The 21,301-nt window shown below is 38.1% G+C and overlaps 2 protein-coding genes across 8 annotated transcripts in view; one reads left to right on the forward strand and one right to left on the reverse strand.

Annotated features, from left to right (window-relative positions):
* F9 (coagulation factor IX) overlaps window positions 1-8,125 on the forward strand; it is a 32,768-nt gene extending 24,643 nt beyond the window's left edge. Inside the window, exons 7-8 of the mRNA XM_001513506.4 lie at window positions 2,993-3,107; window positions 6,831-8,125. Of these exons, the coding sequence (XP_001513556.2) occupies window positions 2,993-3,107; window positions 6,831-7,378 (663 nt within the window). The 3' untranslated portion in view covers window positions 7,379-8,125. The remainder of the gene's footprint in view (window positions 1-2,992; window positions 3,108-6,830) is intronic.
* Window positions 8,126-9,982: 1,857 nt separating this feature from the next.
* The window catches only part of MCF2 (MCF.2 cell line derived transforming sequence), an 85,646-nt gene continuing 74,327 nt past the window's right edge, over window positions 9,983-21,301 (reverse strand). For 5 of the 7 annotated variants that reach the window (XM_029067410.2, XM_029067414.2, XM_029067409.2 and 2 more), the window contains 6 exons: window positions 19,749-19,855; window positions 18,933-19,045; window positions 18,455-18,505; window positions 17,730-17,860; window positions 16,146-16,246; window positions 9,983-11,540 (listed from right to left, as the gene is read on the reverse strand). In XM_029067410.2, the coding sequence (XP_028923243.1) occupies window positions 11,422-11,540; window positions 16,146-16,246; window positions 17,730-17,860; window positions 18,455-18,505; window positions 18,933-19,045; window positions 19,749-19,855 (622 nt within the window). In that variant the 3' untranslated portion in view covers window positions 9,983-11,421. Of the gene's footprint in view, window positions 11,802-16,145; window positions 16,247-17,729; window positions 17,861-18,454; window positions 18,506-18,932; window positions 19,046-19,748; window positions 19,856-21,301 lie in introns of all 7 variants that reach the window. The other 2 variants (XM_029067412.2, XM_029067411.2) reach the window with 2 other exon arrangements.

The following is a 21,301-nucleotide window of genomic DNA, read 5'->3' on the forward strand; positions in this document are numbered from 1 at the left end:
CAACATGAACTGGCTACCTGATAAAGGTAGAAGCTAGTTATCATTAAGATTAGCAATATTTAGTGGATGCTTAAAGAAGATCGCAACACCCAGGGATTACTCTGTGGGTAGCAAAGCAATCATATTTATTGAGCACAGGTGAATTATTAATCCAACAGATTCTGATTCTGTTAGTCACAGCAGAAGAAATGTTGTTACCTGAAATAGATGTTACACTGGAATGAAAAAGCCTGTATTGGTCGAAGAGCAGAATGGAATCCAAAGGGCTGAAATGACTCCTCCTCTCTGTCCTGAAATTATCTTTGGAGTGCAGTTCGTATACTGTTACAAAGAATCCTGTGTTCACATCTGAGTTACAATTTAATAAAATATTTTTTAAATACCAGTAAAATGAAGAGAACCCCATTATTTGTGCTCAAGATTACCCCACCTAGCTTCTCCTCCTTTCAACTGGGCATTGTGTATTCTTCAGATGTTAATGTTAAGGTATCAACTGCTAATACACCCATTAGGAGTGTACATACATACATTCCAAGCGCTTAGTGCAGTGCTCTGCACATAGTAAGCGTTCAATAAATACTATCGAATGAATAGGAGAAAAACCATTTTTTCGGGGTTTCAATTCTACGCCCCAATGTTTTTTCAGAAGGTTGATGCTGCCCTCTAGTGGTCATTATTTATTATCACAATAGGACGCGAGGTTTTGCAATTGAAATGCTTACAATTCAAGTAATAATAATAATGTTGGTATTTGTTAAACACTTACTATGTGCCGAGCACTGTTCTAAGCGCTGGGATAGATACAGGGTAATCAGGTTGTCCCACGTGAGGCTCACAGTCTTAATCCCCATTTTACAGATGAGGTCACTGAGGCACAGAGAAGTGAAGTGACTTGCCCACAGTTTACAAGTGGCAGAGTCGGGATTCGAACCCATGCTCTCTGACTCCTAAGGCCGGGATTTTTCCACTGAGCCACATCGCAAGGCTGCTGCCGCTCACACGACCCAAACCTGGTTGGTCAGGTAGGGCTGCCCAGAGCCTCAAAGTGATGCAAAATGACCTGTCATTTCATTTAATATCTGTCTCCCCCTTCACTCTGTAAATTCTGTTGTGGGCAGGGATCATGTATACCTACTCCACTGTATTGTACTCTTCGAAGCGCTTCATGCAGTGTTCTGCACAAAGTACTCAATCAGTGCCAGTGATTGATTGATTGACTGATTGAGGTGAGGCTGCAGTCGAAGCAGGGGACAGAGCCAGGCAGCCGAGCCCCTCTCCAGCCCTATCCCCTTCCCCACCGTCCTCTCAAGGTTTCCCGCCACCCCAAAATAGCCATTCCAGGACCTTTCTTACACAAGAAGGGAGCTCAGTCCGGTTCCAGCTTGCTTCCAGAACTCAGAAACATCCATATAACCTGGAATTGGACTTCAAAAAAAACTGAGTTCCTTTACAGCCAAGCTTCCCAACTCAAAGCTCACATCCCAACCCAGTCTTTCTGCACCACTAGACCTCACAGTCTAGTCAAGGGCAAAGTGGAAAAAACATGGGCTTTGGAGTCAAATGTCATGGGTTCTAATCCCGGTTCTTCCACTTGTCAGCTCTGTGACTTTGGGCAAGTCACTTAACTTCTCTGTGCCTCAGTTACCTCATGTGTAAAGTGGAGATTGACTGTGAGCCCCACATGGGACAACCTAATTACCTTGTCTCTATCCCAGCACTTACCTCCTTTCTCTCTTTCTACTGCCTACCCTGTATACTCCGCTCCTCTGCCACTCACCTCTCACTGACCCCCGTTCATGCCTATCCCCGCCGTCGACCCCTGGCCCACGTCCTACTGCTGCCCTGGAATGCCCTCCCTCCTCACATCCGCCAAACTAACTCTCTTCCCCTCTTCAAAGCCCTGCTGAGAGCTCACCTCCTCCAGGAGGCCTTCCCAGGTTAAGGCCCCTTTCTCTCTGCACCCTCTCCCCTCCCCACCCCCGCACCCTTTGCTCTTCCCCCTTCCCCTCCCCTCAGTTCTGTGCTCATTTGTATATATTACCCTGTTTATTTTAATAATGAGGTGTACATCTCTTTGATTCTATTTATCTTGATGATGTTGTCTTGTTCTTGTTTTGTTCTGTTTTGATTTGCTGCCTGTCTCCCCCATTTAGACTGTGAGCCCCTCATTGGGCAGGGATTGTCTCTATTGCCGAATTGTACATTCTAAGCACTTAGTACAGTGCTCTGCACATAGTAATCGCTCAATAAATACTACTGAATGAATGAACAGTTCTTGGCACATAGAAAGCACTTAACAAACACCATCATTATTATTAAATGTGAAGTTTAAGGAGAACTACTGACAGCCCTTGCATTCCCCACTGAGACAAAACTGGGCTTTGGGTGAAGTTACCTCAGAGAGATAATGTTTTATAATAAATTACTCTTGGCCTTGTATACATGTTTCTGCTTCCCTGTTTGAAATTATTGTCTACAAGGGATGACAGTTGGTTAACGGTTTATCTATTTTAGCCATTGGTAATCATTATCATTATTACTGTGGTATTTAAGTGCTTACTTTGTGCCAGGTATTATGTTAAGCACTGGGGTAGATACAAGATTATCAGGTCCCACATGGGGCTCACCATCTAAGTAAAAGGGAGAAGTATTGAATCCCCATAATGCAGATGAGAGAAGGGAAGCACAGAGAAATAGTGACTTATCCAAGGTCAAAGAGCTGGTACTACTCATAGTTCTCACTGTTCCTTTAAAAGCTTATCTCTTTTCTCATATTTTGTCCATCCTTCAGATTGCCATTGCTCTGGAGTCCTTCATAATGAAATAGAAGGACCCCTCAGTTAGGGCAATTTCAACTCTTTGACTCCTGAATTTCTGAATCTCCTGTGCTAATAGGCTCGTCTTGCGAAATTGTTTAACTCTGGCTTTCAAGTGACCTTTTTGAGTTCACTGCTACAGTAGTTTATCCTGATTTGTATTTCTATTTCCACAGGTTCTTTTGGAGAGTAAAGGTGAAGGATTCTGTGGAGGAGCTATTATTAACGAAAAATGGGTGATAACTGCAGCACACTGTATTGAACCTGGTGTTGAGATCACTGTTATTGCTGGTAAGGAAATTAAAGCCTATTACCATTACTGATTTTCATCAGTAAATCGATCATGGGTGGTACTTATTGATTGTTTACTATGTGCAGAATACAGACTAAGCACTTAGGTGAGTAAAATGCAAAAGAATTAGCAGACTAATCAAGTTGTTCCTGACAGTATTAGCTATTGAATACACTGGTCAAGTCTGCCTAAAGCAAAACAAGCATTTGTTTGATAATTTTGCAGGATTTGCATCCTGCTATTTATAATAGATCTAACATGTGCTTTTAAAAATAGGTGGATTGCTACTAGTATTTTGTCACAAATCAACACTGGCAGCTGCATTGCATTAAGTTGAGTTCCTACTAAAAAGTTTTGTGGGTTTTTTCTCTGAAAGATTGCATTCTGAAGCCTGGATTGTGATTGACTCTAGTCGTGACAGAGAGGCAGGCAGTGGTTACCTGAGGTGTTGATGCTTCCCTCATCTCCTAAGGATTTAAAAGGATTTGCAATTTATATTTGGTCTCCATAGCAACTGTAGTTCAGGTGGAAGTAGGACTTTGTTAAATAAAACAGCAATCTTTGTAACCCTTAATCTGAACGCCATTGAAAAGAGCAGACACAGAGTAATCACTCTGACCAACAGCCCAACATTATTTTTCCTCTATCTTGGCAGCCAGGAATAAAACTATGGCACCACCAGCCTCTCTGAACTCTGGTAACTTTCCTAGGCCAATCAAGGTGGCAACAGGGAAGAGGTTGGACCCAAAGCGCTTAGCCCAGTGCTCTGTATACAGGAAGGGCTCAATAAATAGGACTGAATGAAAGCTAAAGGCCCCCATTTCTCTAGTATAGCCAGAGTCATCTTCTCTTAATCAGACTATAAGGTCATAATGGGAAGGGAACACGTCTGATAAATCTGAGGTACTGTACTCCCCCAAGTGCTTAGTACAGTCCTCTGCACACAGTAAGTGCTCAATTAATATGATTGATTAATCAGGCACACGGGATGAGACCATTCTTGAATTTCCAATATATCCATAAATGGCTTATTCTCAATTTTTCTAGCATGCTATGAAACAAGGAAATTTTAGGAAATTACTTTTCTGGAAAGATAAGTACCTAACAGCTGTGTGTGCTTCAAGTGAAAGGTGTGTTGTCAAAATGCTGAACAATATTTGCATCAGGCTATTTTTTTTTCCAAAAGCATTCTTTTCACCTCAGGTTGCAAGTGGGTTGCTTTGCTCTGTCAACAGAGGAGTCTGCTTTAAATAGATTTCAAATACATTGGCAATATAAGTATACTTATGCCAAGCCCGTTTGCAAAATTTGACATGCTTCCATTTTATTATGGTAAAAGAATGAATTTACTGCAAGAAATTCTTCTCCTCTTATGCTCCTTTCGACTTTAAGAAATCATGTGTATGCATTGCTAAAGTTAAAAGGAGCATAATAGAAGCATACCTGTGTACACCCAGGAGTAAGGACCCTAATTTTTCACTTGTCATCACTGAACAAATTAACTTTTTCTAGGCCAGTTTTTTCTTAAGGAAAATATTGGAACTTTTTCTGTATCTTTTCATCATTTTTATTGTTCACAACATCCCTAGACTCTGCCCTTTCCACTCCATTCAAATTGCTATCACACATCACCACTCATCCCACCTGAAAAACTCTTCGAAAATTGCATCTTCTCCAAGAGGCCTTCTCTGACTAAGCCCTCATTTCCCCTGCGTTCCCCTCCGAGTTACCTATGCATTTGGATCTGTAACCCTTAAGCACTTTGGTGTTGACCCCACCCTCAGCTCACAGCATTTATGCACATATCCTTGCACTCTGCCATTTCCCCGATCTGTAATTTATTTTAACCTACCGTCTTTGTAGGCTGGGATCATAGCTACCAAATTTGTGGTACTGTACTTTCCCAAGCCCTTAGTACAGTGCTCTGCACAAAGCAAGTGCTCGATAAATACCATTGCTTTATTGCTATTACTACTAATAATAATTGTATTTGTTAAACACTTACTAAGACTCACAGTCTTGATCCCCATTTTACGGATGAGGTAACTGAGGCACAGAGAAGCTAAGTGACTTGCCCAACGACACACAGCGGACATGTGGTAGAGTCAGGATTAGAACCCATGTCCTCTGACTCCCAGGCCCCTGCTCTTCATCTCCCTTCCTCAGCGCTTAGTACAGTGCCTGGCACCTAGTAAGCCCTAACAAATACCACCATCATAATTCACATTATTTATTTTCTTACGTTGGGATTTATACATGTTTGTGTGGATGGCTCAAATGTTAAGTGAACGGGACTCCTGGAGTTTTTAAAATAATTCTATCATTTGTTCTTCTCTCATTTCTGTGATTTTCTTATTTTGAGGGATGACATGGAGTACATAAATATGCCGGTCCGGATAATAATTTCCAAATTTTCCAGTCAAATGAAAACAAAATCAGTCTAACCCAGGTGCAGTTCCTCGGTTTTCACACCCCTACTTTCAGGACAATTGATTTCATTAAACACAATCCGACAGAGCCCTCGTTAAGGTGATACTCGCCATGATAAAAGCCCTGGAAGAGGGCTAACACAGGCAAATTAGGTCTTTCTTAAACAAAGGTCAGCTTCACCACTTTTGGTACCCTCTCAAAAACTAATGGGTTTTTCCTGAATAGAAAGTGCCAACCAATTTTAATACCTTTTAAAACCTAAATAATGTAAAATCTAATAAAGATAATATAGTTTTCAAATGTATTAGGATCTAGCAAAGCCAGTTACCACAAAACCACCTGATCAAAAAACAAATTAAAAATCTTATTTTGTAACAAGACCCTACTTGATTAAACATATAGAATTAAATCCAGGTACTCGCTCACATATAATGGAGAGGAAAAAAAGGAAGTCAGAACCCAAGGTTTCATTCCAGTCCTTCCTTGCCCTATACCCACTGCATTCCTTGAGTCATGAATTAGAAACTTTGTTGCTTAGACATGAAAGGCCTGATTAGGAAAGCACTGTAGCCTGGGGCAAAGAGAACTTGAGTTTTAATGGAGAAGACGCATGGCCTAGTGGGTAGCGCATACCTTGGGATTCAGAAAGACTTGGGTTCTAGTTCTGACTCTGCCACTTGTCAACTATGCAATCTGGGTTAATTCACTTGATTTTGCTGGGCCTCAAATTTCCTTCTCTGTAAAGTGTAGATTGAATATCCATTCTCCATAATCATAAGGACCATATCTGAGCTGATTGTATTTTATCTACCCAAGTACTTGGCACATAGGGCTGCTTAACAAGCACAATTATTATTATTACTACTTATGGGCCTGGTGAATTTCAATCCATGATATTTGTTTTTATGGTATTTGTTAGCACTATATGCCAGGCACTGTACTAAACCTTGGAGTAGTTACACACTAATCAGGTTGGACACAGTCCATGTCCCACCTGGGGCTCAGTCTTACTCCCCATTTTACAACTGAAGTAACAGGCACAGAGAAGTGAAGTGACTTCTCCAAGGTTACACAGCAGACAAGTGGCAGTCAGAATTAGAACCCAAGCCCTTCTGAATCCCAGTCTCTGTGCTACTCCCTAGACCACGCTGCTTCTCCATTTATTAAGCACTTATTGGGTGAAGAGCACTGTACTAAGCACTTGGGAGAATACAAGAGTTGGTAGGCGACGAGCTTCTTTGGGGAAGTGCAATCTGACGTCAAACTCTTAATGACAAATTGATTCTCAACAGGTGAACATAATGTTGAAAATGATGACAAGACTGAGCAAAGGCGTACTGTGAAGCAAGCTATTCTTCACCCCAATTACAATGCGCAAATAAGCAAGTACAATAATGATATTGCACTTCTTGAACTGGAGAATCCTTTAAATTTGAACCGTTATGTAACTCCCATTTGTATCGCAGATAAAGAGTACACAAACCTCTTCACCAAGAATGGAGTTGGTACAGTGAGTGGTTGGGGTAAGGTTTTCAATAAAGGAAGGACTTCACCAATTCTCCAAACCCTGAGAGTCCCATTTGTAGATAGAGCCACATGCTTGCAATCTACTAAATTCACCATTTCTAATAACATGTTCTGTGCTGGTTATCGAGACGGAGGTAAAGATTCTTGTCAGGGAGACAGTGGAGGTCCTCATACTGTTGAAGTGGGTCAAACCAGATTTCTAACAGGAATAATTAGCTGGGGAGAAGAGTGTGCAGCAAGAGGCAAATATGGGATTTACACCAAGGTTTCCAGATTTGTTAAGTGGATCAGAGATATAACAAAGCAAACTTAAGTGGGACTAACATTTACTAGGTTAAATAAAATGGGCTTCTAGAAGGGAAAGTATCAATAATCTTAGAATAAATGATATTGACAATTCTTGTGATGATTAAAGGGTGGATTGAACAATGACATTGTCACTGTGACCGTATCAGATTGAATGGTGTGGAAAGCTCCAAACAACTCAAGTACAGGAGAATCACGAGGTTTTCCTTCCTGGCTTCTCCCTCCTTTTTGAAAGACTCATTTGATTTAGTTACTGAGTTACAAGCAATGTACTATACACCAATGCTTCTTCTTGTGGCTCCAGCTCCTTAAAGCACCTGAGTTCCTCTTCCCTTTTGAAATTTGGTTTCTGCACCTTTGAATTCTGCTATCTTTAGCCAAGTCTACTGAAGGATATATCAGATTAAAACAATACTTTTAACTGAAAGGTGAGAGGAAAACCAGTTAAGCTTTACATTTGCATGGTAAACCTCCTTTAAAATTTCTGAGATTTTGAAACAAGTTGTTCAAATCGGCTATGAAAAAGTTGTTGGATGCTAGGCAGCTTTTTTAGATATTAACCATTTGCTTACATGTTCAGTCCTCAATCAAAAATGTATTTTTAAGTTTACCAGGTATTTCTTGGGGAATACAGGCAGAAAAGTATTTGAGTAGCAATTCTCAAGTGGTATGAAGGACTCTGTATGCATATGTCATGTTTGCTGGAAATAAGAGTTTTAAATAAACATAAATGTTACTAATTCATTCGAGAAAATGGCATGTGCTCAATGCTCTGCTACTGTCAGTCTCCGATATTTTGTGGGGTGGGCATCTTCGGCTTACTCCAAATGGAGACCTACATAAAATGGATTGCTAAAATGCTAACAACCTTTGGGATAAAAGAATCATATACAGAACACAAGGAATCGCCACTCCTGATCCTGGGGATGAGAGAAGACAAGTTAACCCAATCACTTTTCTTAAAATTCTAAAGGATGAAAATTCAGTCATCAAAACATGCTGCTGTAAATGTGGATGACTAAGTGTCCGTGACCACGGAGCCTCTGGGGAGCAGAATAGAGGCTCCCCATTCTGTTGCCATGGAGACCATCAGTGAGTTCAGAGGACTGCAGCAGGGAAGCTGGCAAACAAAGCCCCATGTGGCTGTAGGCGCAGCAAGACGCCATCAACCCCTTCAGGAATGGACCCCCATTGGTGAAAATGGTCTCATAACTATACAAACCACCTGTATGTGGCACCTCTCATTCACTAAAAACATAAGGGGTTTCAAGCAGACCCCAGAGAAACTGCCTCAGGATTGTACTCTTCTTCTGGTTTTTGCCTAGGGCACTTCCAGTCTGGATAAAAAATCATTAACACTTTCAAAATTGCTATATCGCTTAACCTAAATAGATCTAATCATGCTGTTGGATCACTGGAAGTGACAGATTAAATTACAATCTCATGGAAAAATTATATTAGTTGATTGCCATGTCAGAACTAAGGTAAAATATTCTTCACCCAAAGAGAATATTTTGCTCCCACTGCACCAAGATAATACATTCTTCATATCGGCTTATTATTTCTAACCAGGAATTGAATTTTAAAATTTTTAAAAGTACTAAATAGAGAAGCAGCATGGCCTAGTAGAAACTCTGCCATTTGCCTGCCATGTTACCTTGGGCAAGCCACAACTTATTTAAGCCTCAACTTTCTCATCTGTAAAGTGGAAATTCATTGCCTGTTCTTTCCCCCTTAGACTGTGAGCTCTACATGGGATGGGGATTGTGTCCAATCTTACTATCCTCTGTCTACCCCACGGCTGAGCACGGTGCTTAACAAATACCACTACTGTTACCAAGTTAAATGTGAGTAATTCAAATGAGATACCTACAACACTCTTCCTATCCTAAATCCCTTAATTTTTTAATATTTATTCTTCTAAATAAGTATTTTAAATCCAATCTCAATTGAGAGTAAAATTATCTGATGAGTCGTCTATGGAGGACAGGTTTGCAGAGCGCATCCGGATGGGAGAAGAAGGTCTACTATACCTGTCACTGAAGCTATTAGTACAAAGCTGTATGCAAGCTGTGAAAGCCTGTCAGGAAGCAAGAGAGGCGTATATATTTAATTTCACTAAAGCTCATTAGCCTTTACGAAGAATATATGAGGAAGTGTATCTTTTGAGAGGATTTTTGGTGGAAATATCTGGATTTGCCTGAAGCACACACAAAAATCACTTCAAAGTAAGAGTAGCAGAATACTGGAATCTGAACATTTGAGTAGCTTTCTATTTTATCAGTGGTTTGTTTTAAATATAAAGATCTGTTTTATGTAAAAAATAAATTCCAATATTTACTTCTCTATTGCTTCAAGAATAAGGACCTGAAAACACATTTTAATTTACAGACAGTTCTCTAGGGACATATTAATGTCCTTAATTAGCACACCAGCTCACTGAATTGGATACGGAACTTTTTCTCCATTTTCCTGCAGCAGAGAGTGATAAGTATTAATGACAATCATAGCAAAATATAAAAATCTTATTCAAAAGCCTACTGCCTTAATGAATTGTATTGCTGGATAAAAAGGAATAATTATACAAAATGTAATCAACAATTGGCAAAAATAAAGATTCGTGAGTTTCATTTATTTAAACAGTGCTTGATTTTTTTAAATATAGAATGAACACATTTTTACTGGTAGATTTACATCACTGAATTTTCAGATTAGCGAAATCCCCCTTATAGTTTACAGTAACATATGCATTTATAATCTAGTAAAATTTATACAGAGCAGTTGCACTTTAAAACATAGACAAATAAAATATTCATTGTGCGATGTTTTAAAACATTAAAAGACCCTAGCTATACACTTGGATCCACCAAACCCATTAGTTTTATATATGATCGAAGGCCTAAAAGTAATATTGAAAACAAAAATGATTAAACCACTTGACTGCACATGTAATGTGAATAAAGAGGAGGAACATTAATTTTCAAGTTCACACCTTCCAAATCTGTGCCACAATTCCCTAAAGTGGTCTTAACAGTGATTGACTTGGGTTTCATTTGTATTTTTAACAGGCAAATTGTCTCATTATGCAATTTTTAAAATAAGGAAATATTTCTGAAAAATGACAATTATCTATCAAGAATTCCAACTATTTGACATTTTGAAATCCCCAAATTTCCAGGTAACCTAGATAAAATGCAACTAATCTGTTTTTAAGGAACAGATTTCAAAAAATGCCATAGGCATAATCTATCGTTGTTACTGATCAAAGTACATACTGAAGTGCCTGACTTACTATGGCAGGTTTTTACAGTGTTCAACACTGCCTTATACAAAAACTGCACCAAAAAACATATACCTAACCTAACAGTCTATAATACAACTCAGACTCCTTGATTCAGAAAATCAGTTTGGTTCAAAGCATTCTTCTTCTGCAGTCCACAATATAAAACATATCAGTCAAATCAGACCATAGAAATTCAGTACCACATGCATACGACTGACCCTGTATTTCAAAGCAATCTATTTCAAAGTCAAATCACCTGTACATCTGTATTATATACAGAAAAACGAGAACAAAAACACAAAATAAATTATGAAAAATATCAATAGAATTGACTCCTTTTCAAATATTTCAAAAGTACACATATCATAAAGATGTTGAAAAGTATGATCTTATAATAAGAACATCTTTAGTGCAAATATGGACATCTAAATTATAATTATGGCACATGTTCTTAAATTACAATGCATAAAATGTAAACTTCAACACTTACTAGATATAAGTTTTTGCCTTGGAAAATTCTGGAACCCTAAGACATACCTGGCAACTATAAGTTGCCAGTCAAAGTGCAAAAGGAGGTACATAAGCATTATTGCAACATTACATTACCCAGACAACGCCCTTTTGGTGCACTACATTCACAAAGTTGAAATAGTAAATCATCTATGGACTAGGAAAAAGAGGGAACTTTCATTTTCTTTTTTTATGGTTACCAAAAGGAGAACTGGTTTGGTTTCAAATCTACCACAAAAATGTTGTTGATGTCAAAACTAGGTAGAGATTTCAACCTGTGATGCGTAAGAAGAATCAGTTTCAATCTTTTGGATGGAGTTTAGAGATGGGTGCGATGAAAACTGTAGGCATAACCAACACACCACTGTCATTCTCCCTGCAAAATGGAGTGAAGAATGCCTTCTTTAATGACTGAGACAAACAGTTGGGAATCGCAGGCCAGCTCAGTGCAGATGAAGTTAGAAGTTCTGTGAATGTCATGAAAATACAGGGTGATTCCAACTATTGTGCTATTTCTCTGAAATGCCTTTAGAGCAAGGTCTAGTTCGTGACTCCAAAGGAGTAACAAAACACAGATTTTATTTTTCTCCCTTAATTCAAGGGGAATTTAGATTTCATGTGTTACTCAGGGCAGCATCTACAAAGTAATGAAGAATGTGGTTAATATTCAAGTGTCATTTAAGGCCAAGAACATGTTTTTTCTGAAATATGTGTTACAAAAAAAATCCAGCTATAAGGATTTCAAAATCCCTCCAAAACGTCAATGTCTTTTGTGTGTTTGATTGTGAAAGTCAGTGCCTAGTTTTACAGTTACTTATCAAAGCCATCTATATTTTATGAAACAAACACCTCGACACTCTGAAAGGCAAGATGAAATTGCAAAATGTATTTTTCTTCTCTTATTAACACCAGATTAATAGACCTGGACAAATAACAGGGTGTGCCTGAAGATAACACTGAAGACCTGATATTAGGTTTGTTAAAGTGCATGAGTGATAGTGCAAACTTTACATTATACTATCTATGCAGAATTAAAACTGGAGATACTTTAAAAAGAGCAAAATTCTGAACTTACATTTTATACTGCCATGCACCTGAAGCGGCTTAATTTTTCCGCTCTTCAAAATACTGCAGGATAATAGGTCTAATATTTTGCAATTTATCAAGCATCTGATTTGTGCATAAAATATAACACTCATACCTACTTTCTGATATTCCATGAGACACAAAGAAGCCTAGCTGGATTAAAGCCACTTGGTTTTCCACCATTTGAACATAATACACTGGAAGTGGCTAACTGGTTATTAATTTCCTGTCTCCATTAGTGCAAAAATAACTTATATTATTTGTAGATAGCTGTATTTCCTACAGTCTCAAGTAAAAGCACAATGTTGGTTTAAATACTGTAGCTAGCCCCCTAAGACATTACCTCCCTCCGGAAGGTGCTTACACTGTGAATTCCCTGGAGGCCACGAATCAAGTCTTCTAAATCTGTTGTACTCTCCTAAGTACTTCGTTTAGTGTGCTGCACACAGTGGTTGTTTAATACGATTTATTGATAATTAAAATTAAATGATGAAAATGTACAATTCACTTGATGTTTTCTTCCAAACTATAAATTTTAAAAAGTGTATCGTATGCAAAATCCATTAGTCAGATTGTTGTATGCATCAAATAAAGTGATATGCCCTAAATGCACAAAAACATGCTTTCAATTGACAGCAAGGGTCAGGGAGGTTTGTTTCAGGCAATGACATCAGAAATAAAGTGCTTTATGACCTACAATGCAACTGTAGGCCCAAAGTGGTTTTAAACCTATTTTGTAAATATATGAACATAGATGCACTCTAAATGTAAAGTGGTTATTTATGATCATGGATGCATTTTCAATCCAAGATAAAATACACAATTTCATATTCTCTGATCTTAAATTAGGATTTCTACTCCCCAATGAATAAAAGGTATTTATTGAGTGCTTCCCAGTGTGCAGAGCACTCTAATAAGATCTTGAGAGAGTACAATACAACCAAATTTGGTAACTATTTAGTTATTCCAACTGACTTCACATTTTCGATGATTATCTTCAATACTGGATAATTCTAAACATGGTTTTTAAGACCTGCATAAGAAAGAAGACTCTAACAGCTCAAATTTGTTAAAACAGAAAATATTTTCTGATCTCTCCTATTTACACAAACTCCAATGCCCAAGAGAAGTTTGGGTGCATTTATTTTCAAGCCTATCTCTGCCTAATGCTAATACCAAGAGTGATTACAGCAAAATGCGAACTTGGTATACCTGAAAAGTCAGTCCCCTACACTTTATTCTACTACAATATAACTCAGTATTCCTTCGATGAGCAGGCGGAAACTTCATAATTTTCCTCTTTGAACGATATATGGCTCTGGTTTGGCATCATCCAATTTCAGAGGATTTGAATATTAAGCCAGATCCTTTAGAGCAAGGTAATGCAGCATCATCTGTTAAAAATTGGGCCTTACATTTAATGGCCTATGAACCTAGGAAGCAAAGGGATGGTCCCATCTAAGATAGTGACCTCTCACAATAAGAAAACTGTTTTTTGAAAGACAAAATATTGGCCTGAAGCAATTAGGATTTGTCTCAAACCCGGGATGAAAGATTTAGGTTTCTGCCTTCCTTTGGGCAGACCCACACCTTAAATCCCTAGAGGTCTGTAGAGCAGATCAACTGGTTCATAATGATTTTGTCAAATCTACATTCAAGTCATCTTCCATCCTTTGGAAGTGGAAATAGATCTGATTGCACAATGCATTCTCATTTTACGATACCCCTAAAATTCACAGTTTGAAAAATTGGTCACAGCATTTAAGGAAATTATCGTTTGGACCTATGCATCTTTTTCTGATGAAGGGTGGTTACCAGAGAGCATGTTTATTGGAGTACTCTCACAATCAGTGGTCTCAATTAGACTACTTAGTATATATTTTTATTACCCTATTTATTTTGTTAATGAGGTGTACATCCCCTTGATTCTATTTATCATGATTATATTGTCTTGTTTTTGTACATCTGTCTCCCCCGATTAGACTGTGAGCCTGTCATTGGGCAGGGATTGTCTCTCTCTGTTGCTGAATTGTACATTCCAAGCACTTAGAACAGGGTTCTGCACATAGTAAGCGCTCAATAAATACTATTAAATGAATGAATAATGTGTACTGAGCACTAAACTAATGCTTGGGAGAGTCCAGTACAAGTTAAATACACCATAAAAAGGAAATTTGCCACAAGCTACCTCTCACAGGCAAAGGCTATTTGGAACTAATGAATACGTTCATTGATTCTGAGAAGTATCAATCCTCTGTGATGGCCTAAACAATAAGGTGAGGAAGGAGAGGATTTTAGAAAATTGAATGAATATAAAAAAAACTCAAACCAGCGTCATGAAAAAGAAATAAATTTTCCATGGGTTTAGACTGCTTGTTTTTATTGCTTGACCTGGAACAAAACAGTATTCATCTGCTATTTTTGCCTCTGGATTGGAAAATATACTGGTTATGCTTTTTCAGACACAGGGAGTGTGCACCAGATCACATCCCTGCACCTACAGAGCTGAACCCTTCAGAGAGAAAGGCATACAGAACAAAACTAACAGGACTTCCTGGATCCAACCCTTCCCCACAGCACTTAAATATCCATAATTTATATTAATGTCTGTCTCCCCCTCTTGATTGTAAGCTCGTTGTATGGGAATATATCTAACAACTCTGTTGCAGGGTACTTACCCAAGTGCTTAGTACAGTGCTGTGCACACAGTAAACACTCAATAAATATGATTAACTGATTGATCCAGTGATCCCTATGGCCTGACCTACATGGATAGCACACCACATTCATTTGGACCTGACTCAGGCATTGGTCTCCCTCTAATGCAATGCATTTTTTTTCTGATTTATTCTCTGTGGCAGTTTCTCTGTTTCCCTTGCTTCCCCTCAAGTCCCAGCTCTACTCATCATTCTACTTCCCACAGGGGTTTGCTTTCTAAAGTTACTGAACAACCCCTGTCTGTTGCAGAAGCAAGCTTGTTGAAGCAGTCATTCCTACTTAAGACCCAAGCACCAGTACTATCTTTCAGAATACGCCATGAAGACAATCAAAATGGGACTATAGAAGGATTCCGATAATACAGATTGAAGGAATGTGTTTCCCAGGATTTAAATTACAGAAACAAACCTCCTCCTCCATTTCCTGGTGAATTCCATTGGGTCTTTGCAGAGATAATGATGGCCTAGAGTGTCAGGCCACCCTCCAAACTGCATTAGGACATGATCAAACTTTTCTGGCTATCTATCAAGGTATGTTAAGATGTGCGAAATTCTCTTTCTCTAATTTTGATATCCTGAAAAATAAAATGTCTTTTCATGGAGAAGAAGAGGAAAGCCTAGATGGTTTGTATTCCAGAAATGGTCTGTGGATTGGTTTTGAAAAGGATGAACTCATGCATGGAAAGCATTCTTCTAGTGGTGGTATATGCACATAAGAAAACACATCATTTGAAGGTTGCTAAGGCTTTGGTTATATCATTTTTGGTTTGATGACTGATAGGATTACAATTGATTCCAAAATATCCACTACCACTTTTCAGTAACTCTTCTTAAAAGATTTCTCTCCAAAATTATGATTTTACAAATTCTCTTTCAATCTTATTAACTATTTTTTGTAAAGACTGTTTAATTTGCTTTCCTTACCTTCTAAACTTAATCAATCAATTGTATTTATTTGCTTGGAAGAGTACAGTACAATAGAGTTGGTAGACACATTCTCTGCCCACAACAAGCTCACAGTCTAGTGGGTGAATAAAGTGAATAAAGCTTAGAACAAGCCAGTAGGTTATTGAAGTGCCACAACAGTTGTATCCTGTGCATTTTGGGTGTGCAGTACAATTTTAAGAGCTCTAGGCGTTAAAATAATACCAAAAAGTATACCTCATATTATATTATACCTGCAATTTTGGCATTCCGAAACCTACAGTCACCAATTAAAACTTGTAAACTGTTCCCAGGAATCAGACCTTCTTTTTTTCTGTTAATATTTTTCACCAACCTGTAAATAATAGATGAATTCATTGAAACCAAAAATTCAGTATCCAAGAACATACACATTTTGATATTAACTTTTATAAAGTTACCAAATTTTCAAATGCTCTAATACCTAAAAATTAAGCATGTAACAATTTAATAAATTGGAATTAGTATGCTTTAGGGCATTATATAAAATTAGAATCCACTGAAAAATAGGATTCATATAATGCTTTGACACAACCTATTAATTCAACTTTGCCCCTGTTTATTTTAGCAGTTTGATACTGTAATTCAAACTATTTCCTAAAATAACCTATATAGCTTTAACAGTAACAATATATTCCTATATCACTGAACATACAGGTATGTAGCTACACATATAATGGGCATTAATAAATACTGACTGGCGATCTCTACGCTTAAGTTTATATTTTAAGCACTTAGATTACTAGGGAGAGTGATTATTTTGATGGCACTTTGCACGTTCAATTCTACTACAGTTTAGGAATCTGAGGAACTCTAAACAGTTAATGTAGGATTTCAGTTCAAATTAGAGATGCTAGTTCTTAAAGTATAATTCTCAAGGACATCTAAATGCAAACTACAATACTATTAGGGGACTACACCCACATTTTGTTCTCAAAATACAATCAGCTCTGCTATAGCACATGTTTTCATTATAGGATTTGGGTAAAATAAGATAGAATAATCAGGGAATTCTCCCCCACCCCAACAACAAAAGTTGAATCTGGAATACCATGATCCACAAGTTGGGCTACATGGATTTATCATTACTAGTAGTACTACTACTGGAAAGCAGCGTGGCCTAGTGGAAAGAACATAGGCTTGGGGGTTCTAATCCCAGCTCTGCTAGTTGTCAGCTGTGTGACTTTGGGCAAGTCACTTAACTTCTCTGTGCCTCAGTTACCTCATCTGTAAAATGGGAATTAAGACTGTGAGCCCCACGTGGAACAACCTTCTAGCTACCCCAGAGCTTTGAAAAGTGCTTGGCACATAGCAAGTGCTTAACAAATACTATCATTATTATTATTATAATGGTATTTACTAAGGGCCTACTATGTGCCAACCACTGAACTAAGTGGTAGGTGAGATACATGATAATCAGGTCCCACAAGGGACTCCCAATCCAAGTAGGAGGGAGAACAGACACTGAATCCCCATTTTACGGATGAGATAACTGAGGTACAGAAAAGTGAAGTGACTTGCCCAAGGTCACATAGCAGACAAGTGGCACATCTGGGATTAGAACCTATATTCTCTGACTCCTAAACCCATGGTCTTGCCACTAGGCCATGCCAATACCTGTTTTCCTGGCTACTTAGACTGTTGCCTCATTTAGGACCTGATTCTCTTGTATCTACCCCAGTGCTTAGCATATTCTAAGTGTTTCACAAATACCATTATTATTACTATTATATATTAACAGTTTCATTCCACATCAAATTCTCAGAAAAGACACAAAGGATTTCAGGTCCAAAACCTACCAATGACCCTCAGCATCTTCATGCAGAAGTTGAATTACATCTCCATTTTTAACCAGTAGATCTTCTGATCCTTTTGTCTTGCAGTCCGCTAGTGCTTTGTAGTCCGCTAGTGCTTTGTACTTGCCTGGTGACTGTAAAATTTTTTGAGAAATTGGAATACAAACTTTAATTGATAATTTTCACAAACTACTGACTTTTAAAACTATTTATCTGTTCCTTCCATGTGAAAAGTTGTAGCTAACTTGATCTCTCAGGAAAAAAAAAATCCACCACAGCAACAAAATTGATAAGTAAAGGATTTCACTACTTAATGTAAAAAAAATAATAATTGGAAAAAAATATTTAATCGAGCTAAGGCTTCTGACCAAATATGGCAACAGGACGTTTGGAGGAACTAAGGGCTGGTTTTCAATCAAGCAATGGTATTTATTGAGTGCTTATTGTGTACCAAGTACTGTATTCATTCATTCAATCAAATTTATTGAGCGCTTATTGCGTGCAGAGCACTGTACTGTACTAAGCACGTGGAAGACTACAATACATCAGAGATGGAAACCACCATAACTGCCCACAAGGAGCCTATAGTCTAGTGAGGAATGACACTAAAAATGACATTGACTTATAGGAATGCCATCGATAGTTTAATGTTCAGGGATTTTGCATTCCTAACTCCCCTCCGAGTAGCCAAATATGGCAGCTAATCCACTAATTTTTAAAGTACATACCAAAAATAAGGATTCGAGTGCCACTACATCCTTCTTACGGCTGCATTTTTGCTAAAAATTAAAAAAAAACTATTGGTAGCCACACACTGGCTTTACAGAAAGCAAGAGAATAACAAAATGAAATCAATTTTTTAAAATACTTAAGCCTATTCTCGCCTACGTCAAATATTTGCCTGGATTTTTAAAAAGTATAAAATTCACCATTAAGTAAAACTAATTGATTCAAAGTGAATTTGCCTGATTCACTTCTTGAAGCTCTCTTGCCTACAGATTTCCCATTAAAGTCTCTATTGGAACTCCAGGCCTATGACAGTTTGGGAGATCAGATAAAGAAATGTCTTGGAAATGCTATTTTTTTTTTTAACGGCAAACTCTCAGGAACCTTAATTATGCTGCTAAGCCATACCATAAAAGCTGTGTCTGCTGCCTGGGGAAAACTGCCTCAGCCTCTTTAAAATTTTAATGCCTCATCACTAACCAATTGGCTGCCATCTTCTTCTTCTGTGTCTGAACAAGTGGATAAGTAACTATTGGTAGCCCACTCTTCTAGGCCTTCACAGAGCTCCACAGACTGCGACATCCCTGGCCAACCTGGAAGAAAAATGAAAGTGCTTTTTGTGATGCTGATTTCCTCTAAGGAAAAAAAAATATGATACAAGCACTGTAAACTTCATAGGTCTGGAAATGGCATTCTCTGACATCCTTGCTGATTATACAAAATGGGCCAATAACAATTTACAATGGTAAAGAACATTTGCCTAATTGAATTATAATCTCTGAAGAGAGGGATGGGAAGACAGGGAGAAATATCGAAGGGGGAGGGAAAGAGAGATAGAATGTATACGTATGTGTATACATGTGAGTGTTTAGGTTGAGACTCATTCAGTAAATCGTATTTATTGCATGCTTACTGTGTGCGGAGCACTGTACTAAGCACTTGGGAGAGTACAATACAACAAAAAACAGACATTCCCTGCACACAATGAGTTTACAGTCTCGAGGGAGCTTACAGTCTAGAGGCGGGATGGAGGGAAGCAGGCAGAATTGAGAATTTGGAGGCAAGGAGAAAGAGTGATGCCAATGCGGTTGGCTGGAATATTTACCCATCTACAAGACTTTATTAAATTGAATCCAGTAATCTCTCTATATATAACAATGCTTTTGATGACTACTGTTGTATTTCTAGGCATGACTTTTATATTGGTGGACAAATTCTCTAGATGAACAGCTTGAAATTTAAGTGCACTTTGCAAATGAATATTAGTTGAGGATTAAAACTGTGATGCATACATACTTTTGTCTGGTTTATGTTGCGGTGAAAGGAGCACACTGTCCAACATTATAGGGCTTGTGCGATCAGACTCATTTTCTTCTGAACTAACGGATACCCTCGGCTGTTTCCTGAAACAAATTTTAAATCAATAAATAGTTTATATTTATTTATAATAATAATATAATTTTGTACAAACCTGCAGGAAACTCAACAATACACTAATGATATAATCTTTTTTTCAGCCATGTTAACTGGCAAGCAATTCAATCAATACTGGGACATACTGATATCATATGATATCTCATTCAACCCACATATTCAATCCATCACTAAATCCGGTCAGTCCCACTTTCACAACATCGCTAAAATTGCCCTTTCCTCTCCATCCAAACTGCTACCATGTCAGTACGATCACTCAGCCTATCCCGCCTGAATTACTACATCAGCCTACGTCAATCCCAGCTCCTCACCATTGACTTTAAAGCACTCAATCACCTTGCCTCCTCTTACCTCACCTCACTACTCTCTTACTACAGCCCAGCCCACACACTTCACTCCTCTAATGCTAACCACCTCACTGTGCCTAGATTTCATCTACCTTACGGCCAATATCTCGCCCATGTCCTGCCTCAGGCCTGGGAACGCCCTCCCTCTTCAAATCTGACAATTACTCTCCCCTCCATCAAAGCCTTACTGAAGGCACATCTCCTCCAAGAGGCCTTCCCTAAGCTCCCCTTTCCTTTTCTCCCACTCCCTTCTACATCATCCTTATCCCCTTTGTTCTTCCCTAACCCCAGCCCGCAGCACTTATGTACATATCTGTAATTTATTTATATTAATATTTGTCCCCCCTCCCTTGCCTCCTAGACAGGCAGCTTATTGTGGGAAGGGAATGTGTTTATTGTTGTACTGCACTCTCCCAAGCGCTTAGTACACTGCTCTGCACATAGTAATTGCTCAATTTATACGATTGAATGAATATGAAGGAATTCATTCTGAACAGCTTTTTGAGATGCATTTAAAAATAGGGAAATATGATAGACTACAAGAAATAATTTATCAGGCCTCTCAATGCTGAAGGAAATAATTGCTACTTCATAGTTAAAATAAAAAGAACTATTTAAGATTTCTATCTCTACAGATAATCAAACATATTAATTTGTTAAGATTTGGGTAAATTAAGATCCTGTTGGTTTTCTACGAGTTGTTACTAAATCAGATGACATCTAGAAGGCTTTATTCATACTGCTTACGTAAAAAGGTTGAGCTTTGTGTGCTCAAAAGGAGCTCTGTGATTGTTGATATACTTGCAGAAGAATCAATCGTACTTATCGAATGCTTACTATGTGCAGAGCACTGTACTAAGCGCTTAGAGAGAAGAATGTTAACCCCTGCTAGTTTACACAACCTCTGAAAGATCATTTCTATTCCAAGAGAATCTGTGTTTTCATAAGTTACTGAAGGAATTTGTAGATTCAGAATGAAGGATTTGAAAACACAAATTTGAAAAATGATTTCTTCAGAAAACTTTGGGCTCAGAAGCTATGAGTTTTTAGCTAGTTTCTCTCTTCCAA

Source organism: Ornithorhynchus anatinus, chromosome 6 (genome assembly GCF_004115215.2).
Source record: "Ornithorhynchus anatinus isolate Pmale09 chromosome 6, mOrnAna1.pri.v4, whole genome shotgun sequence".
Taxonomy (NCBI): domain Eukaryota; kingdom Metazoa; phylum Chordata; class Mammalia; order Monotremata; family Ornithorhynchidae; genus Ornithorhynchus; species Ornithorhynchus anatinus.